The following is a 20,288-nucleotide window of genomic DNA, read 5'->3' as shown; positions in this document are numbered from 1 at the left end:
CTGGGGCACTCTGACTAGGGTGATTTTTGGGAAGAGAGTAAGAAACATTTCCCTGGGCAGATTCATTTGTTTGTCTGTCTGTCTGATTTAAAGAGTGGCAATGGTTTGCAGTTGTTGTGGATTTGGAATTTTAGATGGATGAGAGGCCCAAATGAGGTGAAGCAGTGAAAGGTATCATGATGAATTCACTTATCACGTGCCTCTCGCCTCTGAATATCTGAGTAGATGTGGATATTGCATATGTGCATCACATTACTTAACACAGAACTGAAAAGTAACCATTTTGGGGGTGGAGTGGGGAAGCCATTATAATAGTGCCAGAAAACCAGCACATTTTAGAGTCAGGAATTGAAGACTTTCATATCTAATTAAAGCCAGGTGGGATTTGCGGTCTGTAAAATATTAGTCTCCTAACACCACTGTTGCCCAATCATTCACCACAGACTGACAGAAAAGCTAAACCACCTTCTGACTTTATTCAACCTCATCAACTGACTTTATTCTGTATCAGAGGGGTAGTCATGTTAGTCTGGATCTGTAAAAGGAGCAAAGAGTCCTGTGGCACCTTATAGACTAAGAGAAGTTTTGAAGCATGAGCTTTTGTGGGTATTCACCCATGAAAGCTCATGCTCCAAAACTTCTGTTAGTCTATAAGGTGCCACAGGACTCTTTGCTGACTTTATTCTGGATACCTCCCATTCAAGAACTGACTAAGCCTGCCTCTGCTTACACTGAGTTCTAACAAGACCACAGCCTACCATGGTCAGACTAAAAGGTCTGTGAATAGAGATTTTTTGGCTGAATTTCTAGTTGCTTTTTGTCTCTGCTCCCAAGCCATTGCAGTATTTGATAGTCTTGTTTAAAGGAAAGAATCAGGAATGAAGTGCAGGTCATTCACATGTTTTTGCAGCCCTGGCTGTAGTCTCATTAGAATTTTTCAACTGATCTCTATTGCTTTGTTTCCAAACATGATTAGTCAACTGAAATTGATCAAACATTTTCCACAAGGGAGAGCTGTGTAGGGCTTAGAATTGGCATAGCCAGTCAGGAGTGAAGCATTGTTCCTTTCAGAACAGCTTTATAAGATACACACTCAAAGCTCTGAATTACTAACTCTTCCTTGGATTTTGGGCATCCACATATTAGAATTCATTGTATTTAATAGATACCAGAGCAGGCGGGCCAGCAGGCAAAGGAGGGAGTGGAGAAGAGTATTCTAAGTCTTCCCTTAGCCCCTTTCTGCCTTTGTTCAATGTGTTTATAGATGATCTGTTAAAATTTGTTTGTGGAGCTGGCATTGCTTCTCTACAGAGAACGTGTGTAGACTCTTGATCTTTGTTTGCAGTTGCATCGCTGTTCCAGTGGTACTGACCTTGCTGTCAATCAATTGTTCAGTTTGAAATAAGGAAGCTTTTCCCCAGTGAAAAGGGTAAAGAGGGATCCTAGAAATCTTTCTGTTCTTCTTATGTCTCTGATCTACCAGCCTTGAGCATGGCCCTTTTGATAATGTTTCAAAATACTAGCATCTTCATCTGCCTTGGATGGGACATTTGTCTTTTAACAAAGATGTGGCAGTTTACCAAAGGCTCAGGAAAATTTGTTTCCAGTCAGTTTTCTTTTTCTAACACCTCTCTGTTTTCCCTGCGATAAAATGAACAGCATGTTTGCCTTGTATAATTTTACGATATCAACTCCCTCCAGCCACTTTTGGACATAACAGACCTGTCAATCATCCTGAAATAGCAGACAGCATGTGCAATAGAAGGGTGACCAGATTAGCTGCTCATCTCCAATTTTGATAGAAAAACTGTTTTAGATTTTTATAATATGTTAATTAATATTCCTTTTAATCTTTTTGTGCCTGGTCTTAAGTTAAATTATTTATGTTTTGCACAGGCGCTGACTTTAGTTTTTGCCAGTGGGTGCTCCTTTCCTCCCCTCCCCCATGCAAGCGGCGGGCAGGGCCTCAGAGGGAAGAGGCCAAGTGGGTCGGTAATTCGGGCGGGAGTGCGGGTGGGGCCCTAGGGGGAAGAGGCTGAGCAGGGACAGGGCCTCAGGACAGAGCAGGGGGCGGAACTGCAGTCTGGGTGCCCAGGCCAGAAAAGATTAATCTGGTCCTGCTGGTGCTGAGCACCTCTCCCCTGACCCTTTTTTTTTGTTTTGTTTGTGGGTGGGTGCTTAAGCCCCAGAGCACCCATGAAGTCGTGGCTTATGATGTTTTGCAACTGGAGTTCTCCCTCTCTTACTAAAAAGTTAAACCGGTTTCCCAAAGACCATGGCACTTGTATTGCTACTTAATGTTTCACTGTCAGACCGGGAAATTTGTGTAGTTGTGTTGCTTGATGTCATGGCTCCTGCAGCTTTGCTGAAACTATTAAGATTTTGCAAGTTGTCCTGAGCAATCAAAAAATCCCCAAAAGTTTAAGTCTCAGGCCAAAAATCAGATGTTAGGCAAGTATGGGTGTTGTGCACATTTTATAATAAGGAGAAGAAACTAAATTATGTGTCCAGCTTTGCACACAAACATTTCACTGTAAGTTAGCATTATGCAGTTTTTAGCCTTTGGAGATTATTGTATGTGAGAATTTAGTGCAAAATGTTATTATATGGTGTTTAATTCTCTTTTGCACCTGTTTGTTGGCCCCAGGCAAATCTGTCAATCATTCTGCCATAGCTGAGAGAGCACATGCAGCACAGTTTGCGAGGGAGTGAGAACAATTACCAGGCAAACTCCTTTTTACAACTTTAGTTGGAAATCTTTGCCTATTATTGTAAAAGTGTCTGGAAACCACTTTAAACTGATGTGGAAGTCTAAGCTGAAGACTAGGATGGCTGGAGGAAGGAACACCTTGCATTGATGCAGGAAGCTATAGCCAGAGACTCTGACTTCAAAGGAATGGGATTCAGAGCCTTTGTGCAACACATGTCCAGCTATGTAGAATGTGCCAATTTGACAGACAGAATTGGGACTTTTTCATTTCACTGTATTCACCAATAACTGTTCCATCTTATCTTTGGTTTGCAGCTGTTTGACTCCTAATGATCCATATGGTTCTTTGTCAGCATGACTATACCATATGATCTGTGCTTATTTATTATATACTTTCCAGTGCCTTTAGAAATTGGAGTCCAGAGAAATGACTTCTTTTGCACTCTGGTCACTTGCATTATGTTAAGCAGTTATACTGGACCTTGATGCTGTGTATCAGCTCCATAAGGCTCCGCCCATGCTTTCAGGCAGTGAAACCATGTCTGTGCCCACAGAAATTTGACACTCTGACTACTGTTTGGACCCCCGACCACACACAAAATTGTTACCAGTGGTGCAAAGGCATTCATACCACCACTGAAATTGCACAAATAGGCATCTTGCTATTAAAGGGTACAGAGGCCCAGAAAGAGCTTTTATAACAATGAACTTTTATGAACAATTAGGGCTTCTGCCTAGAGCCTTCCCTAGCCACTCCTGCCTGGTTTCCTGCTATCATTGTAAAGAAACAGTGCATCTTTAAAGGTTCCTATGGGCTTTATTCCTTACTCTCTTAAAACCCTATCAGAACAGAAGTTTCATTTCAGCCAGCTGACCTCTGGTGACACTTTTAAATAGAAGGAGATATTGAACAGCTCCAGGGCTGAAAGTAACGTAAAGGACTTACCAGTACGCTGGAGTCCTGAGTGAGGCCTCAACCAGAAGAGGCGGGGCCTTTCAAGATTTAAAAGCCCTGGGGCTCCCGCTGTGGCTGGGAGCCCCAGGGCCTTTAAATCACACTGGAGCTACCAGCTGCAGAGGTGGCTGGTAGCTCCAGGCCTGTTAAATCACCACAGGAGCCCTGCCACCGCTACCCCAGAGCAGCAGGGCTCCGGCTAGGGCTGAGGTAGCGGCAGCAGGGCTCCGGCGGTGATTTAAAGAGCCCAGGGCTCCTGCCACTGTGGGGAGCCCTGGGCCCTTTAAATCCCCACCAGAGCTCTGCCGCTGCTGGAAGGACCCGGGGCTCCCCACAGGGGCCAGAGCTCCGTGACCTTTAAATCCTCTCCTGAGCCCGGCTGCCAGAGCTCCGGCAGTGATTTAAAGGGCCGGGGCTGCCTGCAGCAGCTGGAGCCCTGCGCCCTTTAAATCACCGCCGGAGAAGCCAATCCAGTCCAGCTTACTTTCACCTCTGCTGAAATGAGCTGTTCAGATTCCCTTGGCCGACTTATTATTGGGCCCAAGCTTTGGGGGATTTAAAGGTTTTTCATAAAATCTTCCACAAGTGCTAGCAATGTATTTTTACCATACGCTTCATCTGTGTTCTTAGCATGGGTTGTCTAACTCTTTTAGAGCAGATCTAGACAATGTGGTGCTAAAATGCCAGCAGCCATTCTACACAAGCACTCCTATTGGTGCTGGTGTCTGTGCAACAAAAAAAAGCTCAATATGGAAAAGTCTTAGCGGCAGCACCCTTAGCACGATGCCTGAGCATGATCAGTGACCTGCTGGAGTGTCTTGTGATGGGTTCAGTTCCATCAAGTGACTTTCACCTTCTCAGCAGGCACCTTTATATGAACTGATAGTCACATTCATGGATGGCATCTCTGTTAATTAAACAGTAGTGTTATCTGGGCACTATGTGGGACCTTTGCCCCTCTATTATTTCAGCTGACCTGGGATGGCACTAACGGTAAGAAGTTGGCAGGCATTAATATATTGAGCAATAGGAGGATTTTTTTTAAATTCTGTTCCACATTTTGTTTTCAATTCTAAACAGGAAAAAAATCAAAATATTAAATTAGGTTGTAAAATGTAAAACAGAGAAAAAAAACAAAAAAAAATCCACCTTCTTCTCTTAACCAAATTTTCTGATGTTGGGAGGCATTAATAACCCTGTCATCTGTATTTTAGCCACCAGCACCTGCAAGACTCCATGTGTTCCCCTGCTCAAGAAGACTATCCCCAGGGATTGCCTTCAGAGCCCATCAGTGCTCACTGATGAGTAACACGAATTGCTCCCCTCTCCTGTGAGTCTTAAGTTTTTTGCTTTTTCAGCGTTTCCAGATCCTGTTGACTCCAGGGAGAGAGATTCTATTTTCTTAAACAGTCTTTATTCCAGTTTCTTTTCTCTTCCATCCCCTGAGAATCCACAAAATAGGCTAGGAGGAGACATGCTATGATTCAGAGGGTTACCACTATAAAAACATCACGGTGCTGTGGTGTTTGCATCAGTACAGATCACAGAATCATAGAAATGTATGGCTGGAAGGAATGTCAAGGTCATCAAGTCCAGCTCCCCTGCGTTGAGGCAGCACTAAGAACACTTGGACCATGCCTGGCAAGTGTATGTGTAACCTGTTCTTAAAAATATCCGACGATGGAGATTCCACAACCTCCCTTGGAAGCCTATTCCAGAGTTAACTATCCTTATAGTTTGAATTTTTTTCTGATATCTAACCTAAATCTCCCTTGCTGCAGATTAAGCCATTACTATTTGTCCTACCTTCATGGACATGGAGAACAATTAATCACCCTCCTCTTTATAACAGCCTTTAACATAGTTGGAGATTATCAGGTCCCCCCCTCAGACTTCTTTTCTCAAGACTAAAAATGCCCAGATTTTTTAATCGTTCCTCATGGGTCAGTTTTTCCAAACTTGTTACCATTTTTGTTGTTCTCCTCTGGACTATCTCCACTTTGTCCACATTTTCTAGAGTGTGACACCCAGAACTGAACACACCACCCACGCTGGGGCCTCACCAGTGACGAGTAGAGTGGGATAGTTACCTCCTGTGTCTTTTATACAACATTCCTGATCATCCCAGATTGATATTAGCCTTTCCCCAATTCATCACATTGTTAATCCATATTCAATTTGTGATCCACTTTAACCCCCAAATCCTTTTCAGCAGTAGCTAGTTATTCCCCATTTTATAGTTTGTAGTTTGTGCATTTGATTTTTTCCATCCTGAAAGCAGTACTTTGCACTCGTCTTTATTGAAACTTATTGATTTCAGATGAATTTCCAATTTGTCAAGGTCATTTTTAATTCTAATCCTGTCCTCCAAAGTGCTTGCAACCTCTGCCCCGCCCCTCAGCTATATGTCATCTGGAAATTTTATAAGCATACTACTAAACCCAGGACTGACCCTGTGAGACCCCACTACATAAGCTTTACCAGTTCAAAGGTGAACCATTGATAACTACTCTTTGAAGTTGTGCACCCACCTTATAGTAATTTCATGTAAACCCCATTTCCCTTGTTTGCTTATGAGAATGTCATGTGGGAATGTGTCAAGACATAGCATATTTATTGCTTTCCTCTCTCCATTAGGCCAGTAATTCTGTCTGTCATAAACAGATAGTTAAGGGTTAATAGAACAGGAGTACTTCATGTCTCTTTTGACCTTAAAGGGTTAACAAGTTCAGTTAGCCTGGCTGTCACCTGACCAGAGGACCAATCACGGGACAGGATACTTTCAAATCTTGAGGGAGGGAAGTTTTTGTGTGTGCTGTTAGTGTTTGGTGGTTGTTCTCTCTGGGTTCTGAGAGTGACCAGACGTGCAACCAGGTTTCTCTCCAATCTCTTTGATACAGGCTCTTATAAGTTCAGAAGAGTGAGTATTAGGTAGATAAGGCGAGTTAGACTTTTATATTTGTTTTCTTTATTTGCAAATGTGTATTTGGCTGGAAGGAGTTCAAATTTGTATTTTGCTGAAAGGATTTTAATTTGTACTTGTATACTTAGGCTGGGAGGGTATTCCCAGTGTCTATAGCTGAAAGACCCTGTAACATATTCCATCTTAAATTTACAAAGATAATTTTTACAGTTTTTTCTCTCTTTAATTAAAAGCTTTTCTTGTTTAAGAACCTGATTGTTTTTTTTTTCTGGTGTGAAATCCCAGGGGATGGGGTCTGGATTCACCAGAGGTGGGGAGAAAGGAGAGAAGGGGGAGAGAGAGGTTAATTTTCTCTCTGTGTTAGGATTACTTTCTCTCTCAGGGAGAGTCTGGGAGGGGGAGAGAGAAGGAGGAGGGAAGGTGAATTTTCCTCTTTGTTTTAAGATTCAAGGAGTTTGAATCACAGTGATCTTTCAGGGTACTCCAGGGAGGGGAAGTCTGGGAGAGGCAATGGTGCGGGAAAGGGTTTACTTTCCTTGTGTTAAGATCCAGAGGGACTGGGTCTTGGGGGTCCCTGGGTAAGGTTTTGTGGGGACCAGAGTGTACCAGGCACTGGAATTCCTGGTTGGTGGCAGCGCTACAAGTACTAAGCTGGTAATTGAGCTTAGAGGAATTCATGCTGGTACCCCATCTTTTGGACGCTAAAGTTCAGAGTGGGGGATTATACCATGACACTGTCAAAGAAGGAAATTAGGTTTGTTTGGCATGATTTGTTCTTGACAAATCCATGCAGGCAATTGCTTATAAACCTATTACAAAATGATTGTTTAATCATTTGTTCCAGTATTTTTCCAGATATTGAAGTTTGGCTGGCTGGTCTATAATTTCTTGGGTCCTCTTTGTTTCCCTTTATAAAAACTGGTGTACTATGTTTGCACTTCTCCAGCCCTCTGGGACCTCACCCATTCTCCATGAATTCTCAAAGATACATCATTATACATCAGTGTATAATATGTCAGCTTGATGCATCATCACAACAGGTAAGCACTACCTCAGTGTGGTATGATGCCAGAATTACTATGAGACAAATCTTGCAGGACACAAGCCTGGCCCAAGAAAACCAGGATGGTTCCATAAATTTTAGTTCAAGTAGTTTCCTGGTGGGGAGCTCAAGGCTTGAGGAACTGAAGTGAGAGTGTAGGCTCCAGTAACTATTTAACAAATCTTTGAAACCTACACTGCAGCTGCTTCCTCCTCTCACCAGTACACGCAGTGCAGACATGCACAGCTGTGTACCCTGGTTCCTGTACACAGGGCTGCCCAGAGGATTCAGGGGGCCTGAGGCAAAGCGGGGGAGCTGCAGCGCTTGTACTTACTCGGCGGTGGTCCGGGTCTTCAGCGGCATTTCGGTGGTGGGGGACCCTTCGGTCACTCTGCATCTTCGGCACCACTAAAGGGCCCCCTGCCACCAAAATGCCGCTGAAGACCCGGAGCGATTGAAGGACCCCTCCCCAACGCCGAAATGCCACCAAAGACCCAGACCACCGCCAGGCCAGGGCTCCTGCGGGGTCTGGGGTCTGGATCAAATTGCCCCACTTGCTCCACCCCGACCCCCACCCCCCGGGCGGCCCTGCCTGTACATTACAATTTGTAACATTTTAATGGGCGTCTGTGACATGCCTCAATAAATAACTCCATCACTAATACAGCAGACACCAGATTCAAGGCCCCACCCTATGGAAACACAGCATAGTAATCAGCCTCCTCTGGTGTGTTCTTCCACAGCTGCCATTGGCTGTCTTCTCTGGGGTCACCAGTACGACTGCTGGGTTGTAGTTGGTGCCTATATTTCCACCTTCCATCTCCAATACAATTACACTGATGCTGGAGAAAGGACTGCTTTATCATTAATGATTTTTATAAGGCACAAAGAAAATAGACATAAATAATCCAAAGAGAGATAAGAAGAGGAACCTGTGAGCTTTGAGAAGAAGAATGTTGAGGTATTCACATCTGCAGTTGCAGTTCAGAGCTTCTTGCATAAATATGAGGGCGCAGGGTACAGGACTTCTGCCACTGCTCTAATCTCACTTCAGGCCTGAATTCTCATCTGGAGTCTCTTGGGATCAAATCTGAACAGGAGTTACATTGTCATGTGACTGAAGAAGACTGGGAAGTCTTGGTAAAACAGAATATATAAGCCCCTATTAATATTAAATACAAGACATGTGAATTTGAGTGACATAACCATTATTTTACATTTTCCCCCAGTCTTCACATGGCTGGGAAGTGTGATGTAAGTTGTCTAAGGCTTGGAACAGGAAGGAAATATTTTGTTCCATTCCATTGATTTTTGCCATGAGTTTTGAAGACTAGAGAGGTGTATTCATAGTCTTTCTCACACCTATATTCAGAATCTTGAACTGGATCCCTTTCTAGCTTTCTTACAGGTGAGGAGGTTATCACCATATTTTTTCAAAAGACCTGTTGGGGGGAACAGTAGATACTAGGAGCTCTCTGGCAGCCAAGATAAAAAAAATCCACTCAGTGTGATGCAAAAATTCAGTTCTTTTTCTCCATACAGGCAGGGGAATATCTCAAGAAGCCTTTTGGACAAGAATGTCTGAAAAGTTGTCTTAAAACCATACCAGAAAACAAGGCAGTGCTCTTCATGGTGGGGATTCTTCTTTACAATGTGTTTTACCATTGATAGTGCAATGGGTCCCTGATCTTGAATGGGACCCCTGGGCATTAGGGTAATGCAAATAATAAAATCAATAATTCTGTGAACATCAATTAAGTATTCTCAAGTATTTTCTGTAAGGCTGGGTAAGTAGGGCAGCTGCACATCTGTTTACATTGTGGTAACTGTATCTTTGTGAAAGAAATGACAGAAACATAATTTCTTTATTGTTTAATTAAAGCTTACAATATGCAGAATGCACCCAAATTGTAGAGAGTTTTCAGAATGGTAAGATTCACGATTCCTCACCCAGACAAGTTTTCTCCTATTCTGAATGTTAATGAGTTTTTCCTCTAAGGGGAAGAGAAGAGGGGTTTGATCTGTGCATTTCAATGAGACAAAATCCTCTCAGATAGATTGTCCTAAATGGTTTTCCCCAACAATGTCCGAGTTCCTGGTGAGCAGCAGAGCTGCTAAATTGTGTTAGATGTTTGCAGTATCCCATAACTCAAATGGCTTTTCCTCAAACTTTCCAGAAATAATTCACCTCTGGGCTGAGACCAGGCATGGACAATTCAGCCTAAAGGAAATATTTTTCAGAACCTGATGAGTGTGTGAAAACAAGATCTTATAATAAAGTCACATTCGTGCCTTCAGTGATAGCTTTATCTCCAAAATCAGTCGGTAACGGTGGTACCCATCTAAAGCAAGGCCACTCATTGTATTCCCAGCTTCCTGGTTCCATTCTCTGAGGGTGTAATTTATATACCTTTCCTGCAGTTAAACCCTCTTCTTATGAATAAATAATTGACACAGAAATTGGAGCATTACCAAAGCTTCGAAACCCTGAGCTCTTGGGCTTCAACTACTCACAGAGAGCAGCTGCTGCCATCATTCACCATCTCGCGTTGAATTCATTTCACAGACTGATTGCACCTAGGAATGCGAGTGACAATGATCGTAAGTTCCAAAGGACCTGACCATCTTAAGTGTGTCTCTCTCGTAATCCAGATGGTTGTTTATTTTGTGCATGTTCTTCTCATTCTAGATGTCCCTGTTGAGAAACTTTCTTCAATGGAGTCGCTGCAGAGTGTAAACCTGAAGTCAAATCCCTTGAATGAGGAAGTCCAGGTGATTGCCAGGCCACTGATAAAATTTGACCTCCTGGTGTCTCCAAAGGGAGCACATGCTGCTCCACAAGCCTGAAACACAGACTTTGGTTGCGTGGACTTGGTATGACTTCATTTGAGAATGGTTTTAAAGGGAAAGCTAGGGGATCTGGCTGCAGGGCATGCTGATCTAGAATGGCTCCACCGGCTTTTGCAAGCTGCATCACTCCTGCGTGTGTGAGGTTTTGTAGATGTGAGGAGTAGGATGGGGATGATTGGGGAGAGGGGTTCAGAATCGGTATTTCATTGATAGAGTGTGGATCTGCTTATTGTTATTTCTTTGCAGCTGTCTAAAATACACAGAAATGCAGTGAGGCCCTAGTAAATCGCTATTTGATAAAGGAATAAATCTGTGAAAATATTAAACGTCCAGGGCAACAGAAGGGAAAGTGCAATGCAGAAATAGATCAGATAAGAGACTCAGTCTCCTGAGTGTATTTTCTATACACCAAACAAAACTAGAAATAGTCACACAGCAGAGCCTTCTACAACAAGTCTGACAAGGAAGAGACCTATTAGAAGAATAACACTTCGCTTCAGCAGAGATCCATGTAATAGCCTACTCTATTCCTGTATCACTCAAAGCCCTGTTATTCAGGGTGAGGCATGGTATGGAGCAGAAGAGTGCTGGAAGGAGGCTCTGTCCCATGAATAATGGGAAAACACTTGTTTACACAGCCTTGCTGATCCAGGATTGAATGAAAATACTCTGTGGATGGACTTTTCTTTTCAACTAGTTTGATCTTGGTAGCTTACCCGTAGGATCTGAGCCAGCTATTATAATGGAGCATATTAACTGGGCACCACTATGAGCATCAAAACAAGACAGTAAAACTTGTCTTATAGTAAAGAGGTCCTCTTGGAAAAAGTATCCTATCTACAGACAACTCATTTTCTTCTCTAGTTCTTCATTCAGCATTTGATTGACAAGGCATAATGATCAACCTTCCCCCCCCCTTTTATTTTGACAGATTAGTTTATTTTGTCCAAGATAAATAATTTCTGTTCAGCCTCCTAGGGCTTGTCTTCATTGCAAAGTTAACTCGAATTATAATTTGAATGTTGCCCTTAATTCAAGTCCCATCCATACACACACACTCTTTACTGAAGTGTGGTGGTACTTTTAAGTCAAGTTGGCTGGCCAGAGAGGGAAAGTATAGGCCAAAACTCAAGTAAGCACAATTTGTCAGTTGCTAACATAGGTTAGCTCCACTCGAGTGCCAACAGTCCTCCAATGTCTTCCCACAATTCCTTCCCTGTGCCCAGAAAAGTTCTCTCACAATTTACTGGAAAATAATTCAGAGAATGGCTTATTTTGCTACATCACTAAGAACTGTGGATTGTGTGTGTTCCCAGCAGTCTTAGTGACACACACTAATGAGTGCAGCTCCAGAGTGGCTACAACAGCTCAAGTGTTATATCGCAGTGAGCTAGGCTAGCCTGAGAGGAGTAACTCAAGTGTAGATAACTTGTGTAATACTAGGACTGGCAGTGCACTGACATTAACAAGAGCAGGGGTGAAGGAATGTTCAAACATGTCTGGAAACCTATGGTTTCTGCATGTCACTCCAGTATATGTTAGTTCTGGTTTTAGTGATCTCTCTGAGTGTGTCCTGTCGTGAGCTGCTCACTGCTTGTCCCTTGTTAACATGGTAGGTATATTTTGCTTGAATAGATTTTAACCTAGTTTCCTGTTGCTGGGGATCAAGAGAGAATCTAGTGGATGGAAGAACCAGAACATTTAACTTGCTGGTGAGAAATGATCTCTGGTGGTTGGTTCAAAACAAAAAGGCAATACATTAATCTGTTTGTTTCATCCTCCTGAATAGTGTTTTCCACAGAATATAGACATATGCTGGATGTGCCTAATACATACATGTGGATATTGTTGTTTCCCCTTTCTGACCCAAGCAGCTAGTCAAAGTTTAGGGCCCCAGGGATATCCCAGCTGTAAGTGGAGTCTGGTATTTTCTTTGATGCAATCTAGTTTATTTACAAGGAATGTACAAAGTCCTGCTTGTCTGAATGCAGGGGAAACCAACAGCAAAAGGAGCAGTTTCTTATCTAACAACCCCATGCCTCTTTAGCCAACACTAGAAGCAAAACACTAGACCCACTAGACTCACTTTCTAGCTTTTTCCAAGGTCAGCTGTGCTTACAGGCTGCTGCTTGGCCTCTCAGTCTGCCGGCTCTGTTTCCAGCTTGTCTTTTTTACTTACACAAACACACGCACACACACACAGAGATACCCAGTCAGACACTTCATCATCCACAGGGTGCTAGTTTCTGGGCAGACACTGTTAGGACTTGTTTTTGGTGTGGCCCCTTACTGGGCCGGATCTGGGCACCAGCGTTCCAAGCATGTGCTTGGGGCGGCCCTTTTTAAGGGGTGGCACTTTTCAAGAGATGGCATCCCCCCCCCCTTTTTTTTTTTTGCTTGGGGCAGCAAAAATCCTGGAGCCGGCGCTGACCCCTTAAGTGTTTCTTACAACACACAGTTTGTGCAGGGTGAGTTCACACATCAGTTTGAACAAGGTTTTAACTCAGCCCCTAACAAGATTTCACCCAGCTCATAACTTATAAATGGGGAAACACTCCTTTCATTGGGGATACATTTATGTCCTTACTGCTCACTTCAGCTCTAAAAGGTTGGCTGCTTTCAAATATTGGTATTAGTGGCAAGTTGGGTGCAAGGTTTTGTTATTCTAGACCCACCTTATTCACGATGAAACTTTACTTTGAAATAAAATAGGTGGTTGGTTTAGTAACATTCGACAATTAGTAAAAGCAGTGATATGGATTCCTATAGCTCTACTGACAAAAAGTAATTTTCATTTAATCAGCATGTGAAATGTCAAGTGCCAAAATAAATATACCTTTGTGCTACGTCTCATGTATGCTCACCTCCTAGAAAGCAGTTTTGTTCTTCTCATCTGGCCTTCCTTGATTATAAAAATGATGCCTTTAACCAGCTGCTACATCCTGTGAATGGGACATTCTTTTTTGCTCTGGCTTTGAAATCAATATTGCCTGTGCTTTCTTTTTTAAAATCGTAATGTTGATTCCAAGTTCCTGACTTAAGAAGTGGTGTGTGCGTGTTTGAATATAATGCTATATATTAATTCATGATCTTTTCATGATTGCACATTGATGTCAGATAAATCAACATTTTACTTCTTCAGTTACAGAGATGATTGGAATATGGTAGCATGTTATTTCAGATTACTTTCAGATTCCATGACATGATACATCCATAAAAAGAGCATAGAGGAATATGACAGGTTCACATGATATTTGCAGGGCCTGATCGTTTAAAATTCATTACATACCACAAGCCATTCATCTAATTAGTAAACAAATAACAGACTACTCATGTGTTTGAGATTTAAACCTATTACAGAATATGCACCAGGGAGTTCCCTAATGGTGACTGATACCTTATCTAGGAGCCCTATTAATTATCCAGATTCTTCAAAGGCTCTGAAAGACACAGAAGCACACATGGGTGCCATATTGAGTGGCCTGCCAACCTCACTTCAGAAATCAGAATTGATTAAAATAGTTGTTAGTGATGATACACAACTGCAAATGGATCGGATGTTACTTAGCAGAGGTCCCAGATCCAGCCCTTGTCTTCCATGCATAGTGAGGAAACTCTCTGAAGATATGATGATCTGTGTTGATTGTACGGAAGCCCACAATACTTGCAGGATCACATGAAAGAAGAGATCCAGGAGGAACATCAATGCCTCAGAAAGCACCAGGAACAAGCCCCAGTGTGTGACACCCACTTAGAGGTGGAGCTAAAACTCAAAGTGGAATTATGCAACTCTTGCACCAGAAAAACTCAACTCAAAGAATCTCTTCCACAAAGAAGAAAAGTGGCCATGGGCAGGGCTGGCTTTAGGACATGTGGGTCCTGATTTGAAAGAGCTGCCACCGAAATGCTGCTGAAGATAGTGTTAGCGATTGAGCTGCCACCGAAGATAGCAGCGGCAATTCGGCAGCAGCTCAGTCGGTTGCCGCTGTTTCCGGCGGCACTTCGATGGAGGGTGCGAGGCCGATTCCCGAGAATTGTGGGAATCGCCCTAAAGCCAGCCCTGGCCACAGGTACCTGATAGCCTTTAGCTATTTCTCTAGGTTTATAAAAATTCTACTTTTCACTAGACACACAAGCCAACAAATCACAGAATAGTTAAAATGCAACTTTTATTATTTTGGCACTTGGAAGAAAGTCACTGGCCATGGACCACAGTTTGCTCGCTCTAAATTCCAAGCTTTTGGGCGACCGTATATTTTTAAGCATACTAATTCTTCCAGCAAGGGAATGAACTGGCAGAAGGAACAAAACAGAGTGTTGAGAGAATTGTACTCCAAAAAGATTCCATATTAGACTTCTGTGCTGTAAGCCAACTCCCACCAGATCTGCACAACGATTACCAGCATAACTCCCACCAGATTGGCACAATGATTACCAGTGTAAACCCTGCTCAGCTGCTTATGGGTTGACAGATTAGATCAATGCTGCCAATCTATATGGTATATCTTTAGCCTTAATGGCTCTTCTTAAAGATGTGAAGCTGAGAGATACCAAATCTGTGAGATCTCATGCTTTGTTAGCTGTTGGAATGCAGCCCAAAGCTTAAACTGGGAGACCTAGTCCCGATAAAACTGAATGGGTAAAAATATTGGCCAACAGCTGTTGTCACTGGACACAGCTGTGCCCCAAGATCCCACATGGATAAGACAGAACAAGCACTCAATGTGGAAGAAACAGGTGGAATATTCAGCCGGTAGCACACCCAATTTGGGTCTGTTAAGGGCTTGATGCTGAAATCACTGGGTGGAATTCTATAGTCTGAGTTATTCAGAACATCAGACCCGATGATCATAATGATCCCTTCTATCCTTCCAGTCTCTGAATTAGTTGAACTGCTTTGTGACTCTAGTAACAATAGTATTCACACCACAAGCTATGTGAAGGTTGAGCAAAATCCTTCATAATCCAAGAGAATAAACTGGACAAAACCGTCCTCAAGGCCAGAGGTTGATCAGATTTGGATGAGCTGTGAAGCAACTGACTCAAACTGATCTTCAATTTTGTTTTTAAAGATTGTTTATACAGAAAAAGAGGGACAAGATATGAAGATGTTTGCTTGGTTTGTTTAAAATTCTAGCAGGAGCCCAGGCAGAAGGCAGCTAGCTGAGGGCTCTAGAAAGGAGCTCTGCAGTGACCAAAGCAGATTAGATTTAGGGATGATGATATTATCCTTCCTTAAATAGTTTCATGTTCAGTATGAACAGAAAGTGACTTTCGATGATTCTTTACCATTACCACATGAGAGAACCATCAGTGCCATCAAAACTTAGGTAATAAAATGTGAAAAGCATCTTGGGTTTTACTGCTTTCTCCTCTTTTTTTAACCTTTCAAATAAAGTAAGTCTCAGAACTGAAAGATGTCTAGTCTAATGGGGACAGGACATGGGAGCCCTTCAAGAAAATTGTGGATCCACCCTCAATCTAGAGGCTTGGCAGCTTTTGTGAACAGGTGCACATTTACAAATTTACCAGAAATTAAAATAAACGATTGCTACTGACCTGCTGGGCCATTGGGGCAACAAAAGTCACCATTGGCCTATCCTCTTCTTTTGTCTACTGTGCATTCAATAGCTGGTAAGGCTTGAACACTGCCTCAGCTGCCTGATATACACTGGAAAGTAGAACAAGGAAAGAATTTCCCAATCCCAAGGAGCACTTTAATTTTTATCTAAACTGATAAATTATGTATTTTCTCTGCAGATGAACAAACAACATATCTGCACAGAGGCATCATGGGGAATGGCTTTACAAAAGGGCCAGGCATGGCATTATCCAGGAGGCAGCTCTGTTTGAGTGAAATTGTGAACTTTAATCCTAATAGGATAAAGGCATTGTTTGTTTTCTGTACATGCCTGCTTTACAGTGACTTTCCCTTTATCTTTGCTTCTTGAGGCTGAACTGTTTGTCTACTCTGTGGATCAGAGCTAAAGAACACTTTGACCATTTCAGAGGTGACGAAGAATGCACTAATTCACCCAACTACAAAGGAAAATACCATTTCTAACTGAAGCACCTCTAGTGCACTACCCTCAACGGGTCCCAATGAGAGAGGCTGCTCCTTTGTTTGGTGCAGGATCCAGGAGCCCTAACTGTGGAATTCTTTACTACTTCAGACTCTAATGTCCCATTAAAAGTAACTTCTGTTGGCTGAATTTCTTTCTTTTGGACAGCCCTGCTGATAGCACATTGGGTTTGATTTCTCATCTCTGCCTAACCTGGGTGGTGGCAGCAGCTGTGCAATATTGTATGAGCAACACGTTCTTGTCCTTGAGACAGTAGCGGATTTACCAAGGCGCTGGGCCCACACTCTAGGGGGGCCCCGGTCAGGCCCACTCTTCTCCACCCCCTGCTCTCTCCTGCAGGTGGCAGAAGCTTGGTGCTGCTGGCTGGGCTGGGTGGGGCCACTCCCACTGCACTGTGCCTCATTGCCCCCAACCAGCCCCTTGGTCTCTGGACCACCCCCCATCACATGCCCTATTTCCCCAATGGGGGCCCACAAATATGGTTGACACTGGGCCCACAAAAAGTTAATCTGGCCCTGCCTTGGGATGGCAACTCATGTCATTCAACAGCAGTTCCTTCAGTCAGTTGACTTGGACTGAGATGATTTGCTTCAAAAGAGGTCTGCTCTTCCTTGGCTGAAAGGATGGTAACCGCAACATAGAGTTCCAAAGGAAAGGAGTCTGAAGGTGGGGGAAGTGAAGGAGAACCTTGTAGTGAAAGGATGTAATATGGGTTCAGTAACTGGTTACAATTGGTCTTTTCCATTTGTCTTGTGTGATGTTATGAGAACCTCTGTGACCCAGGTTGCCTGGGGTAGCCCTCACTGCCACGGTCAGGGCAGGCTGCAAAAGGGTGAGCAGATATTCCCAAGACTGGTGGGTAACGTTGAAGTTAAATGCCCCAACCAGTCACAGACTGTGCTTCTGATCCCCTAAACTGGTTATCAAGAAGCAAAAAAAGAAATCACACAGCCCCCTTTATTGCATTGCAGTTGCCTGGCTTCCAGTCAGCATATAGCTCCAGTTATTTAAAAAACACTGCTCACATATACAAAGTATTCTTCTGACTCCAAAGGGTCAGCCACGTTACCAGATCTGTATCGGAATGGATCTTCCCCAAAATACCACACTGCCAGCCAATCCTTTAGTGTCTAAAACTAACTGTTTATCATAAAGAAAAAAGAAAGAACAAGAAGAGCGATGTTAAATGGTAAAACAGTCACATACATAAAAAGACTTCAAAGTCCATCAGGTTCTTAGCAGTATTGGTGAGCTTGCTGGCTTGAAAATCCCTCTGGAACACATCCACAGCTTGGATGGGTCATTCAGTCCTTTGTTCAGAGCTTCGTTTGTAGAAAGGTTACTCCAGAGGTAAGGAATGAATGAAGACAAGAAGCAGGGCTGAAAAACACAATGGAGAAGATGCAGCTGCCTTTTATATGCCTTTTGCCATGCAGCATGTGCTTCCTTTGTTCCAAACACAAGCTGCCCAGCCCATGGCCTGGAAGCCTTAGAGTTCTGTCCATAGGCATGTTCCTGCATGTCTTGCTGAGTCATAAGGTGTAGCCCTTGACCTTTTCAATGGGTTCATTGTACAGATGATGTTCCTTGATGAGCCATGAAGCAGGCAAGGCAGTGCTGATGCCAAACTGCCTGGGTGTGTCACCCAGAAACATTGCACAAGTTTGAAACACAGACATACAGATCTATAACTCGTAATACAAAGGTGATACAAACAAGATTATCATACTTGACAAATTTATAACAGTTTTGCAGATACCTTACCCGGCATATCTGGCACAACTCATTGCAAATTTTACAATATAGGTGTTCATAATATACTAAAATGTCCCCCAAATTCCACACAGTGTCACAACCTCCTCCCTGTGTCTAATTATGGAAATTTGCAGACTGTGCTGTGGTGGGAGGTGCTGTTGTTCCATTTGAAATTCAGTACCACAGAAGTGATGGGCCTGGACATTGGAGCAGCACTAGAGCTGTGTTTTGTGCTTTGTACCAAAGATGTGACGCAGCAGCTAAGCAACTTGTTCTGGCTCCTTATTTAGCTCTACTCTCTGAAGATGGTTTGTAACTAATTTATGCGCTCTTAATTAGCTAGTTCTGTAGTGGCAAAGCACAACTTTTTATAGGCTGAACAAAACCAGTAGCTCTTACAGAGAGAGATTTTATTTGGTGACAAAGAAATAATGGGTTGTTTTTTAAAAGAAAACCTTAGAATTCAGTTGGCGTTCTCCTTCAATTTTGAGAGAGAGGAAGGACTCTAAAGACATAGATCAAATTTTGGATCTCAGCTACTTGACTGTTATTTGTGCATCACAGTTTTATTTCCTGCAAGAAACTTGTTTTAAAAAAAAAAAGCATTAAATGGAATAGGTGCTCTTTGAACCGCAGGCAAAATATTGATGATTCTAAATCCATTCCTAGACCAATAAATATTATTTTAAACTCCAATAGGATTTGTTGTTTTTTAACACTCTAGGACAGAGAGGGGAAAAATTTAATTTGGCCACGAGGAAAATGTTAGCTGACTTTTAGTTTTGTGGTTTTATCATTTAAGCAATTGCTGACACGTTATAAAGTCCTTTCATACTGTGATTTTAGAAAATGGGTAGGAGTGAGAGAAGCAGCCTGAAGTAATAGCCAAGATTGCATCCTGTGCAATTATAGAACAAAAAGAGCAGAATCCTGGAACTGTTGATTCTTATTAATGATTTTTTCCTACTGCAAAAGTAAATTTTCTAAAGAGAAGACCAGTCTAGGGATTGTTGTATAATAGTCTCTGTTGGATACTGGCAACTCTTAGCCTTCAGCCTAGGGCTGTCAATTAACTGCAGTTAATGCAAACAATTAATACAGAACAAATTAACACATTTTTAACGAGAGTTAATCGCACATCTCTGTTTGGATCTTCACTTACTATACTTCATCGTTTGGCAGACATTGACACAGTTCTACTGTGCTTTCATGATCTAGAGTGATTAAATATCAGAAAAAAAGTTAATGGAGCAAAGCAGCAAAAGTTCAGGTCTTCAGAATGGGAAGTTTATTTTTAAAAAACTTCCAGATGGCTCTCTGGATAAAAATACTGTTATCTGTAACTATTGGAAGGCTGAGTTCCAATCCCATCAAAGTACTTCAAGTCTGCAGTACCACCTCCCACTAAACATGCTTTTGCCTCCTGGTCTTGTGCTATAGATAACCCACAGACAGCAAATGAATCCCACCAGTCATGACAGAGTACATGTACAAAGTTTGAAGATCTCTGTAAGCCCATAGATCAAACAAAGTACAACAGTTTAACCAATGCTATTGCAAAGTGATTAGCTATGGACTGCAGGCCACTTAACATTGTAAACAAGGGAGGGCTAAGAGATATTATTCTGATTGCATCTTCCAATCAGTCATACACCTTGCCCTCCCAAGGAACCATTGCATAACAAATATATGACTTGTATCACAAGGAGAAGACTACAAATGTGGAGCTTCTGAGAAAAGCACTAGCTGTTGCTTTGACTGGTGATCACAGGACATCCTTGAGCAATCAGGAGTCACCTGGAGTCACCACACACCTGACTGATGCTGAATGGACACTGCAGTCATTTGCTTTTATAGTAACATATACAGAACATAAGTGTAGGGGACCCCGGAAGACTTTGTCACGGCCTAGTTAGGGCCTTACGCTTTCTCAAGGGTAGGTTATTATCGGACACAGTAGGCTAGCAGAT

General features: G+C 42.6%; 1 protein-coding gene across 7 annotated transcripts in view; it reads left to right on the top strand.

Moving 5' to 3' along the window:
• LRRC20 (leucine rich repeat containing 20) overlaps positions 1-13,415 on the top strand; it is a 203,836-nt gene extending 190,421 nt beyond the window's left edge. For all 7 annotated transcript variants that reach the window (XM_030570532.1, XM_030570536.1, XM_030570534.1 and 4 more), the window contains one exon: positions 10,320-13,415. In XM_030570532.1, the coding sequence (XP_030426392.1) occupies positions 10,320-10,477 (158 nt within the window). In that variant the 3' untranslated portion in view covers positions 10,478-13,415. The remainder of the gene's footprint in view (positions 1-10,319) is intronic.
• The last annotated feature ends 6,873 nt before the right edge of the window (positions 13,416-20,288 follow it).

The sequence above is a fragment of the Gopherus evgoodei genome, chromosome 7, assembly GCF_007399415.2.
Source record: "Gopherus evgoodei ecotype Sinaloan lineage chromosome 7, rGopEvg1_v1.p, whole genome shotgun sequence".
Lineage (NCBI taxonomy): Eukaryota > Metazoa > Chordata > Testudines > Testudinidae > Gopherus > Gopherus evgoodei.
Note: the sequence above shows the minus strand (reverse complement) of the source record. Positions and strands in the feature narration are given on the sequence as shown.